Genomic DNA, 26,257 nt, shown 5'->3' with positions numbered 1-26,257 from the left:
TGACGCATGGAGAACATGTATTATTGATCACTCTAGGTGTATTCTAAACCTGAACCTGAGGAAGGTTAAAGGCTAAAAAAGGTTCATCTGGAGGGTTAAATACCCAGGGAAGGCTATACAGCAGTGTAATTTTACAACAGTCAGCAGTTATTGTGGTGCAACAACAACAGAAATGTGGCAGAGATCTTCAGCCTGTGAAGCTGGACAGGCTTCAGTGAGTGAACCAGCAGAGTCTGCAGTCTGTGAAGCTGGTGGATCTGCAGGCTGTGAAGCTGGACACTGAAGTCTGTGGAGCTGTAAAGTCAACAGTCTGTGGGGTTTCTGTCTCCTGAGGAAGGCTCTGATTGTCCAGCATGAGCTTTAATAGGCTTTTACCTCTCTCGAGTCTGCTTTTGTCCACCAGCCGGAAAGCCTCCATAAACTCATCAATGTCAATGCTACCATCATTATTTGTGTTGGTGCTAATAACCAGCTGGTTGATGACCTCATCAGAAATCTCCATTTTCAGATAGGCACTGAGCAGTTTCAACGTCTGACGAAAATCCTCAAAAGTGATGAGACCTGAGAGAAACAGAAACACAGGCCATGGGAGTGTGTTATTCAAAGCCACCCAACTACACTGTCTGTTCTTAGCAGGAATTGTTCATTTCACTGTGTAATCAAAACTAGTGGACTATTCTTATTTTAATGGAATATTGCAGTGTTAATCATAAATTATTTATTCATGCACGTGTCCTCGCAATCTTTCAACAATCCAATAAATTCCCAATGAACGAAAGACAGTCACAATATGGAAGAAATATACAGGTCACAATATGGAAGAAAAGACAATCACAACATGTTTCATGCTGACTTTAATCTATTTATCTCATTTGAGTCTTCATCTTATCTGAGTTTACGTCCTTATGAACATTTCAAAAATACGAGTCATTGGTTTCTGAATAACCTTTTTTGTAAAGTCACGATGACACTGAAGTAGCAACTGACCTGAAATTTTAAGTGGATTAAAAGATTGTGAAAAGTCCGGGATGCATCACCCACCAGAGAGAAGTCTGCCGTTTTCACTGGAAGATTACATTTTAATGTTGTTTTGATTAAAGGGATAGTTCACCCAAAAATGAAAATTCTGTCATTAATTACTCACTCTGTCGTTCCAAACCCATAAGACCTTTGTTCATCTACAGAACACAAATTCAGAAATTTCTGATGAAATCTGAGAGCTTTCTGACCAGAACTACCCTGTTCAAGGCCCAGAAAGGTAGTAAGGACATTGGTAAAATAATCCATGTGACATTGGTGGTTCAACTGTAATGTTAAAAAGCTACGAGAATACTTTTTTTCTCAAAGAAAACAAAAATAACGACTTTTACTAATTCTTCTCTTCCGTGTCATTCTCTGCTGCACATTCACGAGAGTACCATGATGCATGTATGTGGTGCTGCTGACGCAGGAGCCGGCGTTCTGACGTAGAAGCTGCATGCACTGTGCCTTCTTCACAAGCAGAGGAATGCACACGCATGCGTCCTGGTACTCTCACAAATAGCGGTGAAGACTAACCCAGAAGAGAAGAAATCATTGAATATATTTGTTATTTTTGGTTTCTTTGTGCACAAAAAGTATTCTCATAGCTTAATAAAATTAAGGTTCCACCACTGATGTTACACAGACTATTTTGCTGATGTCCTTACTACCTTTCTGGGCCTTGAACAGGGTATTTTAAACATGCCGCAAAAGTCAAAAGTTTAATACCATTCTGATAAAGTAAAAATTGTGATATTTTTCAGTAGAGGGTCAAATCAGGGACTTGTGTGAGGATCCTGTTTGTGGACTTCAGTTCGGCCTTCAACACCATCATCCTAACTCTCCTCCAGACCAAACTAACCCAGCTCTCTGTCCCTAGCTCTATCTGTCAGTTGATCACCAGCTTTCTGACAGATAGGCAGCAGCTAGTGAGAATTGATAAATTCACATCCAACAGCCACTCCACCAACACTGGCGCCAAAAATAAAACATTTCTTAATTTGTGTTCCAAAGATGAACAAAGGGTGAAGGTGAGTAATTAATGACAGAATTTTCATTTTTGGGTGAACTATCCCTTTAAACGTAACAAGATCAGAAAAGCGTTAAAAAGGAAACGTATACATTGACGACTCATTCATAATAAGATCTAGAAATGCATTTACACCAGTGTTCCTCAAACCTCGTCCCGGAGGGCCAGTGCTTTACATAATAGTAATTTTCATTTTATGCCAACTAGAATGAGTTATTAGTATTATTAATACCAGCTTATATTATTTCATACCTGAATTATCCACTATTCTGAAAATTGTCTCCAGTGTGGAGTGGTGTCTATACAGTGTCTCCAGCATAGTCTGCTCAATGTGCTGTAGTGAGAAAAGAGGACAGTGGCTTCTGAAACATAACAACAAAGTCATTTTACAATGCTAACGCAACAGACAGTCATTAAGTGATCTGCTTTACCTCAGAACTGGGCTTTATTAGGGCAAGATCACAGAACCAGCCGTGGTAGTCCAGCTTCCCATCAGTGGTGCTGGACACTAGCTGAGGATGAAGCACACGCCAGGGCAGATCCAGGTGAAGAACTCGCTCGATTGCACTTGCCCAGTCATTCAAACAGATCAGTCCTGTCAGGTCAAAGATCAGATAGAGAAACTATGAAATGCTTCTGCTCATATGAGACATTTACATTACTTTGACATTTTAACAACTGCAAAACCAGCCACCAAGTAACTAGAAAACCTACTTGCTTGTTAAGTCAAGACATAAGGAATACTGTTTCTGAGTCCAAGTCTCTACTCGTTTCAATTTAGAATACCATCTGTTCTCATACCTTGTTTATAAGCATTATCTATTCATATCACACATTTAAACTAAACTTTATAAAAACTCACAGTGTACACTATTGTCTTAGAGCTCACAGCATCCCAGACACCAATATTTTAATGATTCATAAAAGATGAATCACTATCTGGCCATCTGAGATTTCAGTATGATGATAAAGGTTAGGAGCATGAATTCTCAGTATTATTACAGCACACAGTGAGAGTATATTAGCACCGTTTGTTGCTTGCTTTTGGCATCTGATAGAGCATTTGGATCTGGAAACATTCAAATGTGATGTCAGACTTAACAAGAGGACTGTTTACAAATACTGAACAGTCTAAATTCCATTAATATTCTCATATATACCTAGTCATCAAATTACTAGGTGGCAGAATACTGCAGTACTCTATTAAAGCATGCATTTCATGCCAGATAGTTGTGCGTACAATCTCTTGAAAGGCCCTCAGGAGATCTGACTTGTGCACAAACAGTTGCCCTCGAAGGACTTTGAGAGCTGTGTGCTTTGTGCGTTTTACACTGAAAGAACATCAAGAAATGAGCCAGAAACATGACAATGAATCTCTTAACACTGAAACCGCAATGGTAACATTCGTATCCAAAATTATTGCAACACAACATCTGCTGTAGTTTCCCAACAAATCCTAAGTCAATACCAAACAATACATTTAAAATTGTGAATAAAAAAATCCTTCCTCAAGTTCAGTGGTTTTCAAACAGGGGGCCGGAGCCCACTAGGGGCCTCAGCGAACTTCCAAGGAGGCCTCAAGATGACTTAATGACTCAAAACAAGCCTTAAATTTATTGTAATGCTTGTTTTGAATAATTTTAAGTCATCTTCAACTAAATATAAAAATCTTCATTTCATACAATTTAGTTTTTTATTTGACGATCCAGAATTCCCATGATCTAAAAAAAAAAAAAAACTAGATAAGGATTTAAAAAGTGTGATTTATAGACTTGGAATATATTAAATGTATTAAATAAAAATCTTTAATTCATGAAAAACTGGAAGTCATTAGGACTTCGATTATTGTTGTGGACAACGAGGGGCCTTGGAGTCAGAAAGATTGAGAAGGTTGAGAAGCACAGATTTAGTTAGTCAAATGGCTGATGGTAGTATGTGTGTTGATTACTTTTGTGGAAAGCTCAGTCCTCGGGTCATACTGGTGGCCTGATACTGAACAAAGTAAGGCACAAGATCTGGACCCAGCCTGATGAAGGCTCCTCTGTTACTGCCAGCCTCATAGTAGTTAGAGGCTGAGAAAAGGGTCAGAACCTGAAAAAAATACACGGAGGGACAACCATAATCAACCTAATCAAATCAACCTGTCAAGAACATTTCTACAAACATACAAAAAATGTTTGGACATTTAAGTTACACTACAAATGTCCATTTGCACGACTGAAACATAGGTGAAACACAAAATGAATTTATTATAATACAGCAAATGATTTTAGGATTTGTCAATTTATATTATGATAAATTAAAATGATCTTAATGTTCTCATAAAAGAAAGGAAAAATACAAAGAGAACCCTTTATCTAATTTGTATCACTAAAATGGATATTTTTAAGAGAAGCATTTGAGACAATGCTTGTGGAACATACAGTAAATGAGAACTTGTATTGCTTTAGTTATGAAAGGGCAACCTTTGAAGAATAATTTTACTCTGAGCTCAGCAAGAGAATTACTACATTACTCACAGGACACAGTGTCCTAAAAACCGCTCTAAATTAACATGAGCAGTCATAAGTACATGAACGTAAATGTAAGACTGTGTGTAAAGCCTTTAGAGGAGCATGTTCATATAAATTCACGTACTGCATAAAAATTCTGCTTCAGTTTTAGCCAAACTGACAAAGTCATCATTATTTCCTTCTTAAAGTTTTTCTGAAAGCCCAGATCACTGCATTCCTGACCTTATGATTGTGGCAAAACTCGTATCCGTCCTGTTTGCACTCATGTGAGCGGATGATGAGCTGGAGATTGTGCCTGTTCAGAAATCCCTCTGTGACATCAGGACCCCAATAACAGCCTCCGCCACGGACCTCGTTGGGAATGCAACCATCCTGAGACATGGGGTCACTCCACAGCAGGTCTAAAATCTGATGGCACACAAGAGATACCAAACATTAGATGTCTCTTACAAATGACTTCATATCAGTGGGATGATATATGCATTAACATAAAAACAAAAAGAGAAAGTAAAACTATTTGTATTGCTTTTAAAATTAATGTTCCATATTAGATGCAAATTTATCCCACTAGTCACATACAGTGCTAACATTTGTCTTGTGAATATACTTTCAGAACCTTTTTACTCTGTTATAATTTCTGTGCATTTTATTATTTATTTTCATGCAATGGCTTTCCTAAAAGCTTCCATACATTATTTGAAATACTCCAAATGCAATTTGTGTGTATTTTGTACACTGAGGTTTGAGTTTAAATTAATGGTGAAAAACTTGGGGTCAACTAGGGGGCCTCAAATTGTCAAAACATTCAAATAAGTCTAAACAACTGAACAAAGCTATTTCTTATTTTAATTCGCCTTCTCAACAACTTTTTTTCTTTGAAGATTTATAAAAGCTATTTTTTACACATGGAAAAGTCAAATAAATGAATACACCTCATAACTCCTTGTGCATTTGATACATTTTATGAACATACATTATTCTAGTTAAACAGTACTTAAAATCAAAGGTTCTTTATTAGCATTGATGGTTTCACAAAGCACCTTTAACATTCACAAAACCTTTCCTTTCCACAAAAGGTTCTTTACAGTGGAAATTGGTTCTTCAGATTACTAAAATGTTCTTCACATTAAGAAAAAAAAAATATTTTAAGAGCTCTTTACTAGAAGCTTCTTTGCAGAACCAAAAATGGTTCTTCTATGTCAGTGGTGATGGCGCAGTGGATAAGACACATGCCTTTGGTGTGAGAGACCCGGGTTCGAATCCACTGTGAGACACCAATGTGTCCCTGAGCAAGACACTTAACCCCTAGTTGCTCCAGAGGTGTGCGACCTCTGACATATATAGCAATTGTAAGTCGCTTTGGATAAAAGCGTCAGCTAAATGAATAAATATAAATGTAATGCAAAAAAATATATATATTTTTTTCAAACCTTGATTTTAAAGAGTGTTCAAAAACACTCTTTGTGTAAAATTGTGTAAAACTGGAAAAATCACTGGGCCATCGAGTATTGTTATGGAAAATGGAGGAAAAAAAAGCTGAACCACTGTTTTAGTACATTTAGTACTGCAAATCAGTCAAACCACGAACCGAACAGTATGTACAATAGCACAAAAGAAGCCAACCTGTTTCCACTCATCATTGCTGGTGTCGATGAAATCTGATGATTCTGGTTCAGAGTCAGATGACAGAGCAGAGCTCAGAATGCGGTGAGACTTGCTGAAGTTGGACAAGCTAAACTCTGCTTGTCTACGGCGAACCTCGAACTCCACCTCAAGCGTCCGAGCCACGGTGCTTGAGAAGTCTTGAAGGGAGCGTCTTTGAAAACGCTCTGAATCTGCATACATTAGTGCGTGATGGAGTCTTCTTCTTCGGAGGCCTCAGAGCAGAGACATACTATAGAAAGACAACATTCATCAGTTAAAAAAAAAGAGATGATGTTCATGCTTTAATGACATGTTGTTCGACTCACTCTGTGTCTGTCCATTCGAGCTATCAGAGCAAGATCGGTGGTATCTGAGATTCCTCCATGGACTATCAGCACCCGTTGGCTGATTACTGTCACTAAAGGCAACCAGCTGAAGATTTTCTGGAGCAACTTCAGGATACGCTTCCCATGCAGCTTAAAGCAATTGAACAGATGAGAGATTTATGGTAACAATGCACATCAAATAAATTTCCCCATTATGTGATGCTTAGAGCAGAAACACGGCAAAAGAACAGAGAATAACACATTAGTTATTATCAAATTAAAATAAACATTAATTGAAATAAAATAAATATAAAAACTATATTTATACAAAACTACAACTATATATAAAAACTAAATAAATTAAATAAATTTGAAATAATTTGACTAGTTTCCAAGACAACAATACTCATTTTTTGTTTCAGTTGAAATGCTAAAATCAATAATACAAAAAACTACAACTTAATATAAACTACATAGACATATTCAAAAATAAACAAAACTAATAAAACACTAATGACAAAACACACAACAAATTCCTAAAACTTTAACTTATCTTAAAAAAAGAAAAAGAAAACATTAGAAAATAAAATCTAATTGAAAATATGAACAAAAGCTATAATCAATGCCATTGATCATGCCAAAAACAACCCTTGACTAGTAAAGAGCACCCAACACTTTACATAAAGCCTTTATATATATAATGCTTTATAAAAGTAGTTTTAATGCATTAATTATGCCTCATAATGCACCTAGTAATGCATGATTGTATGATCTCAAGAATAATTGTATACAACTGTGATAATACATTATAATATTTATCTATGCAATGTTACACCTTTAGAAAGTATAATGCATTAAAACACAACAAACAAACCTTTAAATATTATAAAGCATTTTAATTTTGGTTAAAATTATTTATGAAAAGATATAATGCATACAACATACATTATGAATACCTTTATAGTGCATTATTCATAAATGCTTTAAGTAAAGTGTTTCCCAATTTTCTTTTAGATTACTAGTATAAATATTGAATCTTTCCACAAATGATTCATAGCCGTATATTAAATTTCATGCTAATCAAAAGTTTATTCATTTACCAGCTATAGTTAACAGCCACAACTTCTTTAAAATGCTAATAAAAATATAGTATCTTTCCAATGTTAAAAACTGACTCATCCATATATTTACTTTCCTACTAAGGTGTCATATATGCAGTCAAAGGTTTGTTCAGTTACTATCTTGGCAGTTAACAGCCACCAGAGACAGAGTACAAAAAGTCTTGAAGCCTGCTTGTTGTAATCCTCTTACTGAGGACTGCAGGAGAACTGACCAGAGTTTCCCCTTTTAAACTGTATGTCTGAGCAGGCCACTTGCTGTTATTAGGTGATGTTCTTGGAAAGAAAGTGTCAGGATATCCCTTACTGTTTCATAATGGAGATAAACAGCTAACACCATATGGTAAACAAACTCTTAGGAACAGGAAGCTGAGGAATTACAGCGCACAGACATTAGATGCAGGCCAATACAATGACCTACCTTGTATTTGTTCAGTACTTCTTTGGTGAAGCCATACCTTTGAGGAGAAAATGACATGTTTTCACAAAAACAAAAATCCAAAGAGGCAAAAGATTTTTCTTGTGAGAAAGGGGAAAAAGTTCATTTGATTTGGCCATTTAATTTGATGGCGGGATTCAGATGAAAACACAGTCTTTATTCTTGCCCTTATAGTTCTGAATTTATTTGTAAAAGTGTGAATGATCATATTATAGTGCCACAAAAATGAGTATACTGCCTCATCTAGACCAGTGGTTCTCAACCTTTTTGACTCCAAGGACTTCCTCCTATTTGAAGGCTGTCCTTTCTGTACCTCTGGTACTTCTGTTGTACACTGTACAAAAAGATTTTTTTGAAGTTGTACAGTAAATAAGGTAAATTAAGATTACTGGAGTATGTTTTCCATGAAAATACTATTACAATGAGATATTGCTGTTTCTTTGTAATTAATTGTTAAATTTACTAGCAATTTCTAAGTGAAAATTGTTTCTACACCAAATTATTTTCTTTTTCAGTGCAATAATCTCAGTTTAATGTTGTACCCCTCTGTAAATTAGCTTAAAGGGATGAAAAAAAGGAAAATTTCACTGTCGTTCCAAACCCATAAGACCTTTGTTCATCTTCAGAACACAAATTAATGTATTACTGATGAAATCAGAGAGCTTTCTGACCCTGCATAGACAGCAACAATGTTCCCAGACCCAGAAACGTAGTAAGGACATCAGTAAAACATACAGAATTTTTGTTTCCTTTGCACACAAAAAGTATTTTTGTAGCTTCCTAAAACTGAGGTTGAACCACTGACGTCACATCAGGGAACATTTCAGTAACTTTGCTGTCTATGCAGGGTCAGAAAGCTCTCAGATTTCATTAAAAATATCTTAATTTGTGTTCTGAAGATGAACGAAGGTCTTATGGGTTTGGAACGACATGAGGGTGAGTAATTAATGACAGAATTTTCATTTTGGGTGAACTTTCCCTTTAAGCCCTCTTGTGGTTAAGAACCACTGCTATAGACACCCTTCTTTAAGTGGCTTATTTGAGACTATTTAGCAATTCAGAATCAACAGTTTTTCAAGAATGTCCATAAAACATGCATGTGTGAAACGGGAGTGAAAGAGTTAAAGAGCGAAATAATAATAATATGATACTTACTAAGCTGGGGTACTGCAAAATACATGTGGTGAACAAAGTTTTAAGAGTATCTTATATAGTGCGTGTTAGTAAATACATAGCACATTTCCATTACCTCAAATTAATGATGTGATCTTCGTGGTTTATCTCCAGGAAACACCAGTAGAAAAGCAAACAATATGAGCAGAATCTCTATGGAGTCTTTGCCTCGGTCCACATAGTCTCCATTGAAAACATAGGGTTTCTCCAATGACGGCATTCCATTCTGGCTAAATAAACAGAGCCCAAATCCATTGGGATAGATATACTTAAAGACATGCTTTATCAGACTAAAACAATCTTGTAGCTGAGTGTAAAATTATTTAATACATACCTTGTAAAATATTAGTAGTAAGTCCTCTAATTGTCCATGTAAATCACCTGTAATAAATGTTCATAAATGTATTTAGACGTTGCATTGAATTGTGTTATAATAAAAACTTTAAATGTGTCAGCCACTCTCACCACAAATGCTTATTTCTTTGCTATGGCATGTAGAGACTCGGTTGATATTTGGCAACACTCTGAGCAACTTCCATGTTTTCAGAAGAAGCTGAAGAACATAACGAGAGTGAAGCTCCTGCTTGGAGAAACCAGAAGCGTACATGGTTAAATACATTATCTGACTATCATTAAACATATATTTAGTGCATCCTCATGGAGCACCTACTTGTTTGTTTTTAAAGGCCTCTACAAGATCAGCAGCCTGATCCATATCTAAAGGAAAGGTTAACCATGGACCAGAGTAGATATCTGGCACATCGATATTGATGTAGCTGAAGTATCTCTCCCACTCTGCATCTCTGCAAACCTTGTTTTCTCTGAAGATATGTGAGATCAGATTTCCTACATGGTAGAACATATATGATGTGTTTAGCATGGATAAATTCCCAGGGAAAACTATAAATATGTTATGTGTTAATATACAACAGCTTCTTTTACGTTCACTGCTTGATGGAGTGAAGTTATCCATCAGGTAACCAAGAAAATTGTATAACTGTGTGAGAAAGTGAGAAAAGAAATATGTCACATAGTTGTTCACGTTTTCAGAGTTGAATTGAGTAGATCATCAATTAATTAAGTAACTCCTTGATTCATTCATTTTTATCACTCTGAAACCTGCGAGTTTGCAAGTTTTAGATAGTTTGCTACGCGGAAGCACACTATTTGAATGTGCGTAACTTCCGATTCATCAGCAGCTACAGAAGGCTGTCAAAGTGCAGTAAAAGTAAAACGATTTCCGATACAAACCAGTGTGTTTACGATTATGATAATTTACTCAAATAATAAGAGAAAGAAAATACCAGTTTGTAATATTATGCAGCAAAACGTTTTTGTTTTTGTTTCTGTTTTTGTATAGGTATAATAACTGGAAGCATGACACCAGAAGCCGCGCCAGCTCTTACGTTAATGTAGTGTGGAGAAGGGATTTCTTACTTTGATCTGATCTTGAAGGACTGCGTACTCCATGGACTGGAAGATGTTCCAGGTGTATCTGCGTCTCATTTCCACGCGAGCCACATACTGTGGGTACCAGCGCTGGATCAGCACCGCAGACTTCATTGCTTTCAAGAGAACAGAAAGGCCTTTTACCTTTTCTTTAAAAAAAAATATAATCAAACAGATTTGCTACAAATGCAAAAGTTTTTGTGTCGGGCTTCTAGAATTACACCCAGTTTAGCATAATTTGAGAGATTATTATTTATACACTGAAAAAAAGAAATTGGTGTAGGATTAGTTTGTAACATTTTTGCTAGTAAATTTCACAAATAATTACATAGAAGCAGCTGTTAATCCTTTTAATTAAACGTGAAATTTAAGTAAATTAAGTAAAAAGACTTAAATAGCAGGCTACTTTCTTGTAAAACATACCTCAATATTTATTTTATAACCTACAGTTTTTAGTGTATTGATAGTCTTATAACTCTGTGTATAGTAGGCTATCTAATACCCAGCAATAGTCAAACAGACATCATAGTGGTCATAAAATATGAATTTTGCTTACTTATGGCTGCTGCAGACATGCATGAAAAAGAAAACATGTTGAAAATATAAATGAGTTACTTATATATTGACACTACACAGAAATAGACAACCGTGTTCTAATTCTATAGCTGCGAGAGATAAGGTTTTACACAAGCTTTGCTGGACTGGTAAAAACTCACCTGGGGTGGCATTTCCATCTGTTTTAAGAAGAGAATTCATTTAGGTCAAGTTACATTCAAGATAAATAGTCTTTGAATAAACAAAACTCACACATGCAGCATATATCATTCTTTGAATGACACAAGCATTCATATTATTGTTTTTGAAAACATTTTACATTTATCAAATTTTCTAAGTTTTTTGTGACACCACACCCCATGGTTTCCCCTGAAGGTAGAAAATATGAAATTCAGTATAACAAGCACTGTTATTAAACAACAATGATTTATATTTTTTATATCTACTTGATACAAATCCCTTTACAAAATAATGTGGATTGGATTTGCTAAATGGTTAAGAAAACATTGTACCACTGTACTGTAAATTTTTTTTAAAAATTAATTAAAAAACAACCACAAAAAAACACCTAATTCAGTAATATACAATTTTACACAACACATTATTTACATTATTCATTAAATACAAAATTTTAGACCAACAGACGTACTCTAGTAAATCATATTACTGTATACTGTACAATATTTTCAAGCTTTTGACAACAGATTACACTAAATGTCAAGTTGTTGCATGTGTGAGATCCAGAGAGCGAGTTAATCTGGATTCATTGCTCTCAATCCTCTTTATAGAGCAAACGACGTCAACATGCACCTGTGCCTCTGTGAAAGCCCACAAGCTTCAAACTCTCAATAATGGCCCTGCTTCACTATAAACCAGCGTGTTATTCATTAAAATAGTTAACATTTTAAAAACGTATGAGTATCTATCTCACAATTTTTAATAGACATCAAGAGTCAGAGTATTTTAAGGCATTTTTATTAACGTTTTTTGAGAAAATACAGAATAACTGGGGATTATGGACTATGGATTTATAGACTTGTTTTTAAGGAAGGATATTCATTAGCTCACCAGACATCACAATAATTAAGTGTAGTTTAACAGACATGCTCGTTGAGGTTAAACCTCTTAAGAGAGCTGTTGATAAAAGCTCATGTGACGTGGCCTTTGAATCTTGCTCACAGTAAAATGAAGTAAGATTGCTACAATGAAAAATATGCTATGAATTCTACAAATAAGACATATTTTTGACATAATTTAACCTATACTAAATCCTGCCTATTAAAACGATTTATAGATTTCACGCCATTTTATCAGTATCACCATTAATTTAGTTTTAGTATTTGGTAGCTTTTCTATGTATTTCTTTGAACTGAATGATAAAATGAAGGGCTGTGTAAATCATGTCAGCAAAACTGTGTGCTTAAAACGCCAAGCCATAAAAGCTTACAGCAATAGGTGATAAATCATGGTAGGTAAAACTCACCTGGTGGGTTTCTCTTTTAATCAAGGAAATCCCGGAAGCTTAATTTCCACAATATGTCACCCAAAGGAATGTATCCCCCTTCTGTACTCCATCGGTGCTTGAGTTAGTCAATGCGAAGAGTAGAAATGCAAAAAATCTGCTTGTAAGGATACAAAGAAAGTATAGTCACACGCCTCCCCATGTCCCCCGAGGAACATGCTGAGCAAAAATCCAATATTTTCATTCAAAAATAAGAGAAGGCCTTGTGTCAAACTCCCAAGGCTTTTAGTAGGTGTGTTTGTTTGTCTGCATCTTAACAGTCTTCATCTGTGAAGCTGAATTAAGTGAACAAGCCCTGAAGGGATTAAGGGTAATAGCCTGATGCAACTTAACTGGACTTTTGTATAGGAAATGGCACTTTCCTAAAGGAAGCATGTTGTTGCTGTGTAAAGTATAGCATTTAATAAATCCAAAATAATGCAAGACATAAAAATAAAGAGCATTTCTTGTTATGATTTTGGCATGTGCATAAGATCCAGAAAGCCCTCAATGATTACAATGAACAATTATTTTAATAGATTTTATTCAGTTAAATTCAGTACAGTCAGTTCAGTTGTGTATTACATGTATAAGGGAGAATCCATCATGTTTTTAATGTATAAATATGTATTATAAACGTTCAGTAATGCATGCAATGTTATAAATGCGCTCCGTGCCATGCCTAACACCGCGTTATAAATTCACTGTAAACTACAGCTTCTTGGGGCTTATTGCTGTAATATATTACAGAAGTATACATTTGTGTGTTGACAAAATAGAGCAAAAAACAGCCAATGTTATTTCTAGTAATATTAAGTCACTTAATATTAACTTCTTATCCTTATCTTTCCAAATACAGCTATTCAAGTCATCAATTAAAAAATCATGTATTTTTCCTATTGAAACAGGATATAGGCTGTATCACAATATCTTGCAGCCCTACTTTTAAGATATTAAAATACGACTCATTAACACTGTGAAAAGCAAAAGAGAAGCTGAAGTTGTTGGGTAGTTCAGAACTAAGCTGGGTGAAAATGATGGCCGAGTTGGTCAAGGGAACGAGTCATTCCATCACATACAGATCTGTAAACAGAAAGGAAAGACCATTAACTTTATTTATAAAGAAAAAGAAAACCTAAAAAAATGTCAGTAAGACCGAACACTCGCAGTTCCATCACTAATGATTGCAAGAAACAGAAGTGTCCAAAGCATAGGTAAGACATGTGACCTAGTTATTCACACCAATTCATGTGATGCTCCTTGCAAAAGCTGACAGACTGATGTCAACCGAGTACTGCGAAATGCCCTTAATGTCAAAATAATAACAGGGAAGCCATAGCAGCCTCTTACTTTATGACAGAAATGTTGTTTTATCCAACAAAATCACTTATATCACCAAACCAGCCAACTGGACTTCATGAAAGCATACCACATAACATGATGGTGGTAACATATGTAAAATCAATCTTAAGCAGCATATGTTTAATGAAAAAATATTTGCTTTTTAAGTTTAAAATATGTTTTAAAAATCATGTAGTGTTATGGTTTGTTCTTACATCTCTGACAACTGTTGTGTACTTCTCAGGAGTGGCGGCACTCATGACGGTTGTATAAACAGTGATCCTGGAAGGAAGGTCATATGATCATACTCACATTAAAAAGCTTTATTACAGAATGTGATCTTAAGACACACCTCTTTAACTAACACTTACTTACACAGTGAGGAGATACAGTCCCCTCCACTAATATTGGTACCCTTGATAAATATGAGCAAAGGCGACGGTGAAAATAAATCTGCATTGTTTATCCTTTTGAGCTTTCATTCAAACAATTCACAAAATTCTAACCTATAATTGAAGTAATAAATGTTTTAGCGCACCAGGGTGACCAGGAGCATGAAATTGTCCAGCCATGACTTCCTGTTCCACAGGATAATAAATATAAGGAACACAAAGGCCAAATTCCCTTAAAGGGGTCATCGATTCTACATGCACTTTTATAAGTAGTTTGAACTGAAATGTGTGTTGGCAGTGTGTGTACACAACCACCCTATAATGATAAAGATCCACCCTGTGTTTTTTCTTTTAATCTCGTTAAATAATTTTCCCTTTCTCATATCAAGCCGTTCTCAGATGCCTGTCTGTGTGCCATCACACAGACCCAAGTCCCTCCCACGATTGTTGATTGACACTAGCGTTTTAGCACAGACCCGCCCTGAGTGAGCTGTCATCTGTCTGCCATTCTTTCGATGCCGGAGCAGGAGTAGACAAGAATGGCTCCTAAGCAATTGAGGTGTTTTGTTGTTGAATGTAATAATGAACATAGCTGTCGTCATTTACATCTGACATCTGAGCCCACTGAAGACACATTACCTTTGTTTCTGAAGGGAATGCACCCCCCGATCTACCTAAATGCGTTTATGTTCGCGCAAATCATTCATGATCCAGCCTCACCTACAGAAGAAGTGAGTTTAAGGTTCTTTTATGAATCTTTGCAAATCACCTTTCCTAATAATGTGCTAGTTAGCCTAAAGTAAACTGTCTCAGAGCTCATTAGCATTTAAAGGGGCATGCACTAATCGGCTTGCTGAAAACAGAGCTGATTTTGACAGGGGGAAAAGACACTAATACATGACTGCATTTTTTTACACTACCATTGAGAAATTTTAACCAAAGTATGTTATAGACTATCAAATTGAGACCCTAAAGTATCATACCAACTTGTGGAAAATGGGCATCACAATTGTCCATCACAAGGAGTAAAACCAAAGAATATAGTTCTGATGTGCAGAACAAGATTGTTGAGCTTCACAAAATAGAAAGTGGCTGTAAAAAATAGCTAAAGCATTGAAAATCCCCGTTTCCACAATCAGGGCACTAATTAAGAGGTTCCAATCAACTAAAGATGTTACAAATCTGCCTGGAAGAGGACATGTTTCTATTTCATCCTAATACACGGTTAAGAGGAGAGTTTGAGAGGCCAAAGACTCTCCAAGGATAACAGCTGGAGAATTGTAGAGATTAGTCTTGTGGTCAGAAAGCCTTGTTTGGGAGGGTTTCAAGAAAAATTCTCCTCACTCATCCAAAAACGAACTCCATATTCAGTTGTCAGACACAACTTCAAATGGCACTGGCTTCTATGGTCAGATGAAACTAAAAAAATATATTTTTGGCAGCAAACCCACTAGATGGGTTTAGTACAAACAGGGATAAAAAGTACCCCATGTCCACGGTTAAATATACTGCTGGATCTTTGATGTTGTGGGCCTGTTTTTCTGCTGGAGGCCCTGGACATCTTATTTAGATGCATGGCATCATGGATTCTATCAAATACCAACAGATAAAAAAAAAAAACCTAACTGCCTCTGTTAGAAATCTTATAATGGGCCATGGTTGGCTCTTCCATCAGGACTATAATCCAATACAAGCCTCAAAAACAACACAAAAATGAGTCACTGAGCACAAAATGAAGCTTCTGCCATGGCCATTCCAGTCCTTTGACCTGAACCCTACAGAAAATGTGTTGGGTGAACTGAAGAGAAGTCCTAACATGAAGCTGTGAATCTGAAGGATCTGGAGAGATTCTGTATGACGGAATGGTCCCTGATCTCTTGTCAGGTGTTCTCCAAACTCTTCGGACATTATAGGAGAAAACTTAGAGCTGTTATCTTGGAAAAATGACGTTGCAATAATTGGCTGCCAATAATTGTGGCCAACATGAACTAGAGAAAGCATTTCAGGGCTCTACAGTGCGACTATTTCAGTCGCATTTGCGACTGAAAACTACTGCGTGCGACTATGAAAAAATATTTAGGAGCACCGGTGTGACTGACCAGATCAGCATATTTGTGTTTGCGCTGAGGGAGCTTTAAAGGTTTCTAACGTACTTGAGTGTTTTTGCAACGTTGAGCAATGTATCACAGACGCATTCTCTCATTGTAACAAAAAAAGTGTAGACGGAGTGTAAAATAAGAGATTCATTGTGCAGTGTAAGGAGCTTCGTTGATTATAATGGAGTTTGGTGAGATCGCGATGAACTAAGATGAGTGACAGCTTTTAATGATTATTAAGGGAGTTTGCAAATGTGATATTGATTTAATACAACAGTTCATTAAACAAGAAGTTAATATTAAGTTACTTATATTGTCTGACTACAACACTATTGCCTTATTTTGCTCTATCTCATCAACGAAAATAGTTTCAAACAAAGTCCCAGCCAGGCTGCTGCGCATCTCCATTAAAACACAGCGGTGTTTCGTTTATGAATGAACTGCGTTTTTAAATGAATCTAGTGAGTCAATGATTCAATCACCCATTCATAAAGATAGTCACGTACTTCATTCCTGAATGAATCAGCCGTTCGAGTGAATCAATTAAATTAATGATTCAGTGATCAAATCAGTGACATGCCGCCACCTACCGGCAGTTTTAGTTTAATTTTTAAAGTATCTTTTCTGTTATTTAAATCATTTAATATTTCTACATTCAAGATTGTATATTTAAAACATTAACCTCAAGATGAATTTATGACTTTAATTGCACTTATGCAACCTCTGAGCCACATTAAACATCTGAAAATACATCTACAAGCCACTTGTGCTCTTCTGTGCCACCTCTGTACAAATGTATTTCTTAAATACTGATTTCATTTGATTGGTATCGTATTCTACTTGTTTTTATTCTGTTGTTTTATGATAAAAAGCTTATAAATATATTTTTTGGAATTTGACATAAAAGATGACATACTTTTAATAAAGTTAGAAAAATGCCATTACAAAGGTAAAAACAAAATTCATTGTAAATCACTTTAAGGAGTCAAATATCACCTCGTAATGGGAAGGTTAGTTTTTGATCAGAATTTTTGATTATTGATTTGAAGGTGCTCCTAAATATTTCACCATGCTCCTAAACATTTTAAACAAGCACTCCTAAAAAGAAAAGTAAGCGTAGAGCCCTGCATTTATTTCACAATGAGATTTCCCCCCCACTTTCAATTGTTTTACTTCAATGATAGGTTAGAATTTTGTGAATTTTTCAAATGAAAGATCAAAAGGATAAACAATGCAGATTTATTTTCACAATTGCCTTTGTGTGTGTGTGTGTGTGTGTGTGTGTTTGTGTGTGTGTGTGTGTGTGCGTGTGTGTGTATATATATATATATAAAAAACAGAAACTCATATTTCACATTTTTGAGGGCATTTTGGTGGCAAAGGTTCTCTTTCTTCTCTGCATTTCTGCAGAGTACCCACCAGTGCCACTTGACAATATATCAACTTTGACAAATAAAATGGTAAGTTAGTAACGCTTGATGATTTAAGAATCAGTGTTGAGTTGTTGGGCACCAGACATGAAAGAGGGTGAGAGTTCAACAGAAATCAATGCTTGGACTGTTCTAATTTACAGCTGAATGGCTTAAACAATGAGTGTCTGTGAAGTTGTACGTGTGAAAAGGCAGAGGCTTCACATGACTCGTTTCTGCAGACTCTCCAGAAAATTCCTAAATTCTGCATTGCATGGTTATATTCTAATATTATAACTTCCATGAGGAGGAAGTATGCTTATGTTTGTAGTACTGGTTACCACATACGAGAAATTAGCACTCTACATGAGGGCATCGCACAACCATAAAATATCATGTGATAGGTGAAATGCTGCATTACTGTCCTCCTTACCCATTACATACCGGATTCACGGATAAAACCTGTAACAATGAAAAAGAAATGGTCACTTAATCAACACATCAGTCAACAAATTATGCAATAAGATTGCATGCTTTCACAAACATAAGGGAAGTCTCATTAAAGTTTCATCTTTTTCAATATCTAAATCCAGAGATTACTACGATAATAACAAACAAGAACACATTTTGTAATACATTAACAATGTGGGACAGAAATAAATGCCACAACCTATGACAATAATAGGCAGCCAAAATGGATTTATTCATTTACCTGATACAGAGAATCCATACTAATATGGTTTTGACCAGTGGCATTCAATGCTTTCATGGCCACATCTCTGAAAAAAGACCAGGAAATGTGAAAAGCAATCCATCATTTTTTCAGTTAAATAATCACACATTGGTGCTTTCATGTTATTGATAAAAATGTTTTGTCTGCTTGCCTTCGTTCGTCTCGTTTAGGAGCGGGTAGCCAGTGGTCATAATTGGTTTCAACTCTATACCAGCTATAATAAGCAACAGTAAGAATCAGAGGCTTAGTAATGTAAAAACCTTAAGGAAAACACTAGTATTATATGAATGACAGCTTAATGTTGCACTAGCATCACTTTATGTCTTTCGATCTAATTTGTCATTTAAAAATGATGGTTGGTGCTTACTTTCCATAAAGTGGATCCAGAGGCCAGATGTCAGCTGATCTGCTCCGGTCTCTGGTTATGACCACACCCTCAGAAGCATGAACACCACCCAAAATGTAATAAACATCTGTAATGATCGGCACCTTGGCCAGTCTCAATGCTGCATCCTGGAAATCCACAGCTGTTTCAAGAGTCTATAAAAGATAAAAAAATATGCAGATTTATTCAGTGCAAAAGTCTCTAGTCTTAACAGTCAAAGAGTCATTTTTGCACCAGTAAGTAAATGTACCTTGACATTCTGAATTATATTTAGAATTTTATATGCATTCTCTCACCTCTCGCACTAGCCAGCTAACTGGAGAACTTTTTAATAAAACTGCTGAAATTACATTCTCCCACCAATGTCCCTTATCTGTAGAAATATAGATAGAAATGAAAACCACACAAAAGTCACTAGACCATCTATTCAAAATCAAAAATCAACCTACTGCGTTCATTGCCAGACACTGTAAACTTATTGGGGCTCTGTCCTGTCCACAGCCCAACATAACCAGCAAAAGTGGTTCCTCTGTATGCCACCTGGAGAGAAACGACTTGTGTATAATATAATATACGACCTAAGTGTATAATATAATATAATACAATATAATATAATATAATATAATATAATAATACCTTTCCATTTTTAATAAAAAGTACATCTAGAGTAAGATTTCTGAGCACATCGTGGGGATAATCCAGGTTCCTGCCATGGTATATATTGCCCTTTGAATCCTGAGTTACAATACTGGTGCAAAAGCTAAAAAAAAAAAAAGCAAAGCCACCACAATGAATGTTGAAATAAAGGTCACAACTAAAACACTTCAAGAGAGCTACTGTACCAAAGACTGTATTACTTACGCAGATACTTCATAGGCAAAGTTCAAGAGCACAATATCTGCAATGTCAGTGCCATAGAAGGATGCCATGCCCTGTATTTCTCCAGCATACGGCTGTGGGATGTATCTCTCCAGAGAGTTCACTATAGGTTTAACTGCATCATGAACCCATTTGGGAACCGTTGAGCTGCAAAAGAGGGTTTTCAAGACATAAATGTGTATCTAGGGTGATGACAAACAAGATTTACAAAGTTAAAGAAGTATCACTTTGGTATAGAGACGAATTCTCACTATATTTTCAACTTTGCTTATTAGCATGACTATTATTAACATATTGGCTGTTTATTAGTACTTATGAAGCACATATTCTGCATGACCATATTCTACATCCCTAATCCTACCCAAGACCTAAACTTAATAACTGCCTTACTAATTATTAATAACAAATTAGAAGTTTATTCAGGCGAGAATTGGACTTTAAAATAATATTACAAAATAGAGGGAAATGTCAGCTGCGCTTTATTTTTATCTATATTTTTATCTCTTGCATTTTAATGCGTTGCAGACTTAAAAAATTGGTGACATTCTGTATTTGATTACAAAATCTGCGCGTAAACTTTTTAAACTTGTCAGCTAGGTGAAATGATCTAATGGCTAATCTGGTTCTGGTCAAAATTGCAAGAATGCAAACGAAAGCAACATTTTCTCGTAGCGTGCGTGTGGTTATCAGACTGTCTGATACTTACTCGATCACTTCAGATGCAGCTTTTCTCAAGAAGTCGATGTCATAGAGGTTCTTCAGAGGAGCCCATCGCTGAAAGGCAGGCTCGTCCAGACTGATGTTTACCACTGGAGGAGAGAAATTAGCTGTCGATACGCAGAAAACTGTCCCGCCGAGGAGCAGACAAATCTGTAGCTTCATGGTGAATACTGAACACTAGCTGTCCTTGTGATGGTGACATTTGAATATATGCGAAACCAAAGAGTCCTTCACACTCTCCCCAACTTCTGCATTTGAAAGCGGAACTGAAGTGATTGTTTTGACAGTAACATATTAACCACAAGGGGGTCTCCACTGTCCACATACTTGTGCCTAATTAAAGACCCTTTTTTGTTTTACTGCAGTGTGAAATCAAAGTGCTTCTGTGAATAAAGGTTCTGTTAATCGTGAAGCTTGGTTTAATGTTTCCAAATCCTGGAATCATTTCAGTACAGTACAGTGAATTTTTGAAGACTTTAATTAGTTCCCCATTTACATATTTCTGTGGTCGCAGTATTTTGAGAACAAACAGAATGCAGAACTGCACATGATGTTTTATTTATTTATATATTTTATTTTTGGCATTGGATAGTGACGGACAGTGGCAACACGTTTTCACTTCTTTATTCAGACTTCAAAAAAACGCATAGTCTGTGCAAAATATTTTTTGGTTTTCACTTTCATGAGTAGAATACGGTCCGTAAGCATAATACATGGACATTTGTTGTAGAACGTAAACTGCACACAGTTACACACAGTTCTTAGTTACCGATTATAAGCATAACATACGTTTTTTTAAAAATAAGCATAACAATTTTTAAGTATAATAAAAGTTACAATCTATTTATTTTTGCTGTAGTTTTTATTTTTATTTTTTACATTTTTAAAAGAAAACAGAATGAGACATTTTTATTATAATATAATGTGATGTCATGTATTAATAATATCACTAGTTTGTTTTTGTTTTTTTCTTTTTTAGAGACATTTTTTATCTGAAAGAAGTCTTGCGTGGAATTCTCGTAAGGCGCATGCGCACTCGAGTCCACAAGAGTTCTATCAGCAGCTGTTTGACGTGCATGTGTTTACTGTTGCGTTGCCACCCACACAATCAGGAGCGATTTTAGAGTGAGTTTGGTCATTGTTAGAAATATATTTACTGATAAGTGTTTTTTGCCATCCATGTAGGATGAACATTGGGCTCTTTGCACTGCATTTACACACTGCGTTTCGATTACATGCGATATAAGTTTGTTGTTTTCTTAGGTGTTTCTGCATTTACGACAGGTAGCCTATAACAAATGTTTTATTTGTCGATGCTCACATTCTTACCTCGGAAAGTGTGTTTTTCCCTGTCCGCATATACATTTAAAGTTGTCCTTGAGGAGGAGTCTTGATATAATAAATGTCATTTCCGGACATTAGCTAAGCAGGTTATATCACAAGAAGATAGCTCATCAAAACTAACTTTTCCATTAACCTTATTCCTGTAAGAAACCCTATTCGTATTTTTGGCCCGTTCTCTATCGCGGTCAGGCCAGCCTCCACTTTCAGAAACACTGTCATTCTAGCCGCCGCGTTATTTAGGGGTGCGCGCATATACTAGGCGTTGCGGTAATAGCGTGTAAACTCAGATCAAAGCAAAAGCGATCTCTGGCATTCATTCAGTCATTTCTCTGTCAATAATGAATGAACGAATAAATAAATACATTTTAAATAATACTAATGTTTAAAAAAACGGTCTGAAAAAATTAAGAGACTTCAAATGTTGAGTAATATTAAATGTAGAATTTCCAAATAATATGAAAATAACTGTCTGATGAGAAATAACAAAATAAAAGCCTTTCATGAATTTGCATAAAACCATATTTATCTGTACATTCACATAGTTATAAAACGAAAACTCCCTGTCTCCAAAAAAAAGTTTCACTTTTGATTAATAATACACTACTCCAGAATGTTATTGGCCCAATGTCAGGGCTGTCTGATTTTCTGTTACAAAATAAAAGCCCTCCAAAAACTCATATATGACATATTTTGTCTTTGATTTTAGATGTCTCTAAAAAGGAAACTCACTGTTTCCACAGACCAGTTTCAATTCAGATTAATAGTCCACTACCCCAGGGTGGCACTCAACCAGTTTCAAGACGATCAGATGTTGCATTACCCAACATCTCATATATGACCAGTTTTGTCTTTAAATTCAGATAGCTCTAAAAAGGAAACTCCCTTTTTCCACAGACCCGTTTTTTAATAAAAACGTGATTTTTATTTATTAATTAATTTATTCATTCATTATTGACAGAGAAATGACTGAATGAATGCCAGAGATCGCTTTTGCTTTGATCTGAGTTTACACGCTATTACCGCAACGCCTAGTATATGCGCGCACCTCTAAATAACGCGGCGGCTAGAATGACCGTGTTTCTGAAAGTGGAGGCTGGCCTGACCGTGGTCTTTCTCTGGGGTGTTGTACAAACGAGTGCGACTGTGATGGCAGCTGTAATTTTAGCAGGAAGGTTCTGTCCAGGTAAAGGATTACTGGTCAGACCGACCAGCAGCTGCTCAATCAGGCTCTTCAGCAAGGACACTTCGTCAGAAACCCGGGAAAACTGACGCTGACGCACGAGAACCTCAAGGTAAGTTGAAGGAGGAAAGCTTGAAGTTACATATTGTTATTGTTTTTGAAAAAGCATAGTGAAATTTTCTTCATGAATTGCTCCCAGGTGCAAGTAATGGCTTGGACTGCAGGTTCACAATAACATCATTTTGCAAGGTCCTTCATGACAAAATGAATAGGAAATATGAAGTATGAGTATAATAGTCTGAGCTATTTATTACCTCATATTTTCTTTCTTATCTGGTTGACTAAAGTCTGCACAATGGCTGTTTGGTTTAGAATTGGAATAATATTAAAAAGTTCTAAGTCACCAAAGTGAAAATGTTAACTTTTGAATGTTTTTTTTTAATGATTATCTTTTTTATCTTTTAATTTAAATGCTATAGTTTTTGTGCAGTTTCACTGAAATTTGTTTTGCATAAAGGTCACAAAGGTGGCATAAAATTTCAATGTGTTTCGTTTATGGGTTGATACCATCATATGATTTGCTTGCCCCACATTTTTGAGCAGGAAGTTAAGATTTTTATGGACGGATATCCAGACACAGCAATTCCAAATTATGAGACAATTCACACACGCTGCCTCCTGTGGCAGTGCAATAATGTAGATAATATTTCATGTGTTCCAGATATCATCTCTTAGATTTTCAGTAATCTGTAGTTGCAACTAGCATGCAGCCTCAACCATGTACTGTTTAACCGCATGCCCTCATGTGACAGGTGGTTGAAGCAGACATTTTCTCAGAAGACAGCCTGAAACCGCACTTCAAAGGTCAGGATGCTGTGTTGTCCTGTCCGATCTCATTTTTATACAGTCACTGGCTACACCCAGTCTATGAAGGCAGCATTAAATGCTATGCGTGAAGTTAAAGTCAATCGAATCATCACCATGACCTCATGGTACACTGACCGTAAGTGCTGTTATTATGTACGGTATGCAAAACTGAAGGGTCTTTACCTCACAGTATTTCTGGTCTGATCATTTGACTGGTGTAGTAATTGGATTGCTATGTCATTCTTCACAGCTAATTCAGGCTCCAATTCTTCCTTCCCCGTCCGCTTCATGTTGCTTCCCATGATTAGGAGTGTTCTGAACAACAATGAAATAGAAAACTTTCTCAAGCAGACTGACGACATTAACTGGACTGTTGTCCATCCTCCGGGACTCAAGAATATGCCAACAACAGGTGGGATCTATTAAAAAAACACAAAACTGGTCTAATATGTAACTAATATGTAAAATGCTTATTGAAAAATGAATCATTGGAAGTTTGCTTTTGCTGCAAAGCCATTAGATTACCACAATTTTTAGTGTTATTTTTCTTGTTGTTTTCAAAGCCAACGAGTTCCTCACTCATGAAGGTTATTATGTCCCTGATGAAAATGGTCTGCCGGTCGGTCAGTCTGTGTCAAGAGGAGATGTGGCTCGTTTCATGCTCTCTCTACTCAGTAACAATGCTTGGATGAAGAAAGCTGTTGCTATCATCACCAAATGAGTTTGCATTTCACTTTCATTACTTTTATGTCACTTGCCAAAGAGCATTTAACAGCTCTTCTTCAGTACATCTGGCTTTATGTCACACATAGCAGTTAGCAAAGACTGTCAGACTAGCAAATAATATGCTAATAATATGTTTGTCATATACAGACATTTTCCATATACTACTTTCTAATGGATTGTAAGGGGTTTCTCAGTACCAAAGAAGGGTTAGCAGAATTACAAGAAAATATCATTCATAAAACATTTTGTTGCTCATTGTTTGGAACATTTTGTAATGTAAATGGATATTGAAATGAGCGTTAATTCCATGAGCTCTTTTCTTCTCAAACATACTGTATATGAATTGTGGAATTAAATGTCAACAGCCACATTTTTAATAAGAAAACGTACTCATTTATAATCATTATTAGTTTACTAATATCAAGCCTATATGCATATTTGTGTGTTGATTTACTGCATAACACAAAACATCAGTGTTGTGACGTCCTTTCTAACTTTTCTCATTAAGAGTTTCACAATATATTACTGACAAACTATGAACATCATTAGGAAAACTTTCTTGACCTTCTAAGTTATAATCCTGTCTAACAATGCAGGTTATTGATTTCTTTGTATTATTATTTTTTTTTTTACTTTTTGAATATTTTATGTTCATTTATGTATTATCTATTGATTTTTATTTTACAGCACACTACAGGTTTTACAGTTGCATTACTTACATTTTTAGAAGTTCAGTTTAAAATTATGACTATGTTTGAAAGTGAAATAGTGCATCAGCACACTGATTTTGGACTACTATTAAACATATAGTTGTAAGCTATGTATGAAAATGCAAAAATGCATCAATGAAGTACACTACAACAAAACACTCATGGTTGCTTACACAAATGGCTCTTCACATTGCTTAAAGCCACTGGAAGCACTGGCTTGCATTTGGTGAAACAGCTAGTTTAGCATGAACACACAGAACCTTCTTTGCCATTATTGCTGGTTGTTTGTTATTGAGCAGGTGAATGAATGAAATTGTTCTTTGAGATGCAGTCTGCAATGAACTTTATGCAGCTGGTGTGAACCAAGTGTCTTACGACCACATGAGTGCAGTGTTGCTCTGTTTTTAATCAACTGCTTGTATACCCTGCCTATGCCTTGAGAATATTTGATCAAGTCTCACATTAAGTGTATAGCTGCCCAATAAAATAGTTTTTTTTCTTTTCTCTTGTTATCGTTCTTGACAATAAAGGTATGGTTAAAAAAATAAGAAAAGCTTTCTTATTGTTGAAGTGAGGGCAAAAGGTCAAAAGAAAAAACTTTATAAACGCAGAGCAGCTTGAACATTTACTTTTTAAACAAGACTTACTTTTTTTGTTGCATGGAAGTTTAAGAAAACATACAGGTTTCAAACATGAGAGTAAATGAT

The 26,257-nt window shown here is 35.8% G+C and overlaps 1 protein-coding gene and 2 pseudogenes across 5 annotated transcripts; 1 reads left to right on the top strand and 2 right to left on the bottom strand.

Annotated features, from left to right (window-relative positions):
- Positions 1–211: 211 nt before the first annotated feature.
- LOC306870482 (serine/threonine-protein phosphatase with EF-hands 2-like) lies at positions 212–10,826 on the bottom strand (annotated as a pseudogene). The gene is made up of 15 exons: positions 10,701–10,826; positions 10,206–10,260; positions 9,934–10,109; positions 9,729–9,843; positions 9,598–9,644; positions 9,340–9,489; positions 8,073–8,109; positions 6,534–6,683; positions 6,187–6,457; positions 4,786–4,971; positions 3,999–4,141; positions 3,291–3,381; positions 2,482–2,673; positions 2,303–2,384; positions 212–561 (listed from the first exon to the last, which is right to left on the bottom strand). The product of its transcript is annotated as a serine/threonine-protein phosphatase with EF-hands 2-like (transcript).
- Positions 10,827–13,284: 2,458 nt separating this feature from the next.
- Positions 13,285–20,996, bottom strand: LOC306869925 (N-acylethanolamine-hydrolyzing acid amidase-like). 3 transcript variants are annotated; one of them, XM_079416878.1, is made up of 11 exons: positions 20,710–20,996; positions 19,986–20,150; positions 19,761–19,884; positions 19,574–19,664; positions 19,421–19,497; positions 19,107–19,279; positions 18,891–18,953; positions 18,719–18,785; positions 18,440–18,468; positions 14,325–14,391; positions 13,285–13,851 (listed from the first exon to the last, which is right to left on the bottom strand). In XM_079416878.1, exons 1-11 carry the CDS (start codon positions 20,883–20,885, stop codon positions 13,840–13,842), a joined length of 1,044 nt encoding a protein of 347 aa, XP_079273004.1. In that variant the 5' UTR covers positions 20,886–20,996; the 3' UTR covers positions 13,285–13,839. The 3 variants fall into 3 exon arrangements, with proteins under 3 accessions (XP_079273004.1, XP_079273006.1, XP_079273005.1); XM_079416880.1 differs by having other exon boundaries at positions 13,303–13,851; positions 18,451–18,468; XM_079416879.1 differs by having other exon boundaries at positions 13,303–13,851; positions 19,586–19,664; positions 20,710–20,979.
- Positions 20,997–22,691: 1,695 nt separating this feature from the next.
- Positions 22,692–26,054, top strand: LOC306870480 (annotated as a pseudogene). Its single transcript has 5 exons — positions 22,692–22,702; positions 23,257–23,359; positions 24,060–24,250; positions 24,365–24,526; positions 24,678–26,054. The product of its transcript is annotated as an uncharacterized misc_RNA (transcript).
- Positions 26,055–26,257: the final 203 nt, after the last annotated feature.

This window comes from Barbus barbus (assembly GCF_936440315.1).
Source record: "Barbus barbus genome assembly, chromosome: 5".
In the NCBI taxonomy this organism is placed as follows: domain Eukaryota; kingdom Metazoa; phylum Chordata; class Actinopteri; order Cypriniformes; family Cyprinidae; genus Barbus; species Barbus barbus.
The sequence above is the reverse complement of the archived record's forward strand: the minus strand, read 5'-3'. Positions and strand labels throughout refer to the sequence as shown.

Coding starts and splice junctions, on each gene's coding strand:
- LOC306869925 (XM_079416878.1), bottom strand. CDS start 20,885: ATGAAGCTACAGATTTGTCTGCTCCTCGGCGGGACAGTTTTCTGCGTA. Junction 19,885..19,985: donor TTTGCCTATGAAGTATCTGC/GTAAGTAATACA, acceptor TTTTTTTTTTAG/CTTTTGCACCAGTATTGTAA. Junction 19,498..19,573: donor AGTGTCTGGCAATGAACGCA/GTAGGTTGATTT, acceptor ATATTTCTACAG/ATAAGGGACATTGGTGGGAG.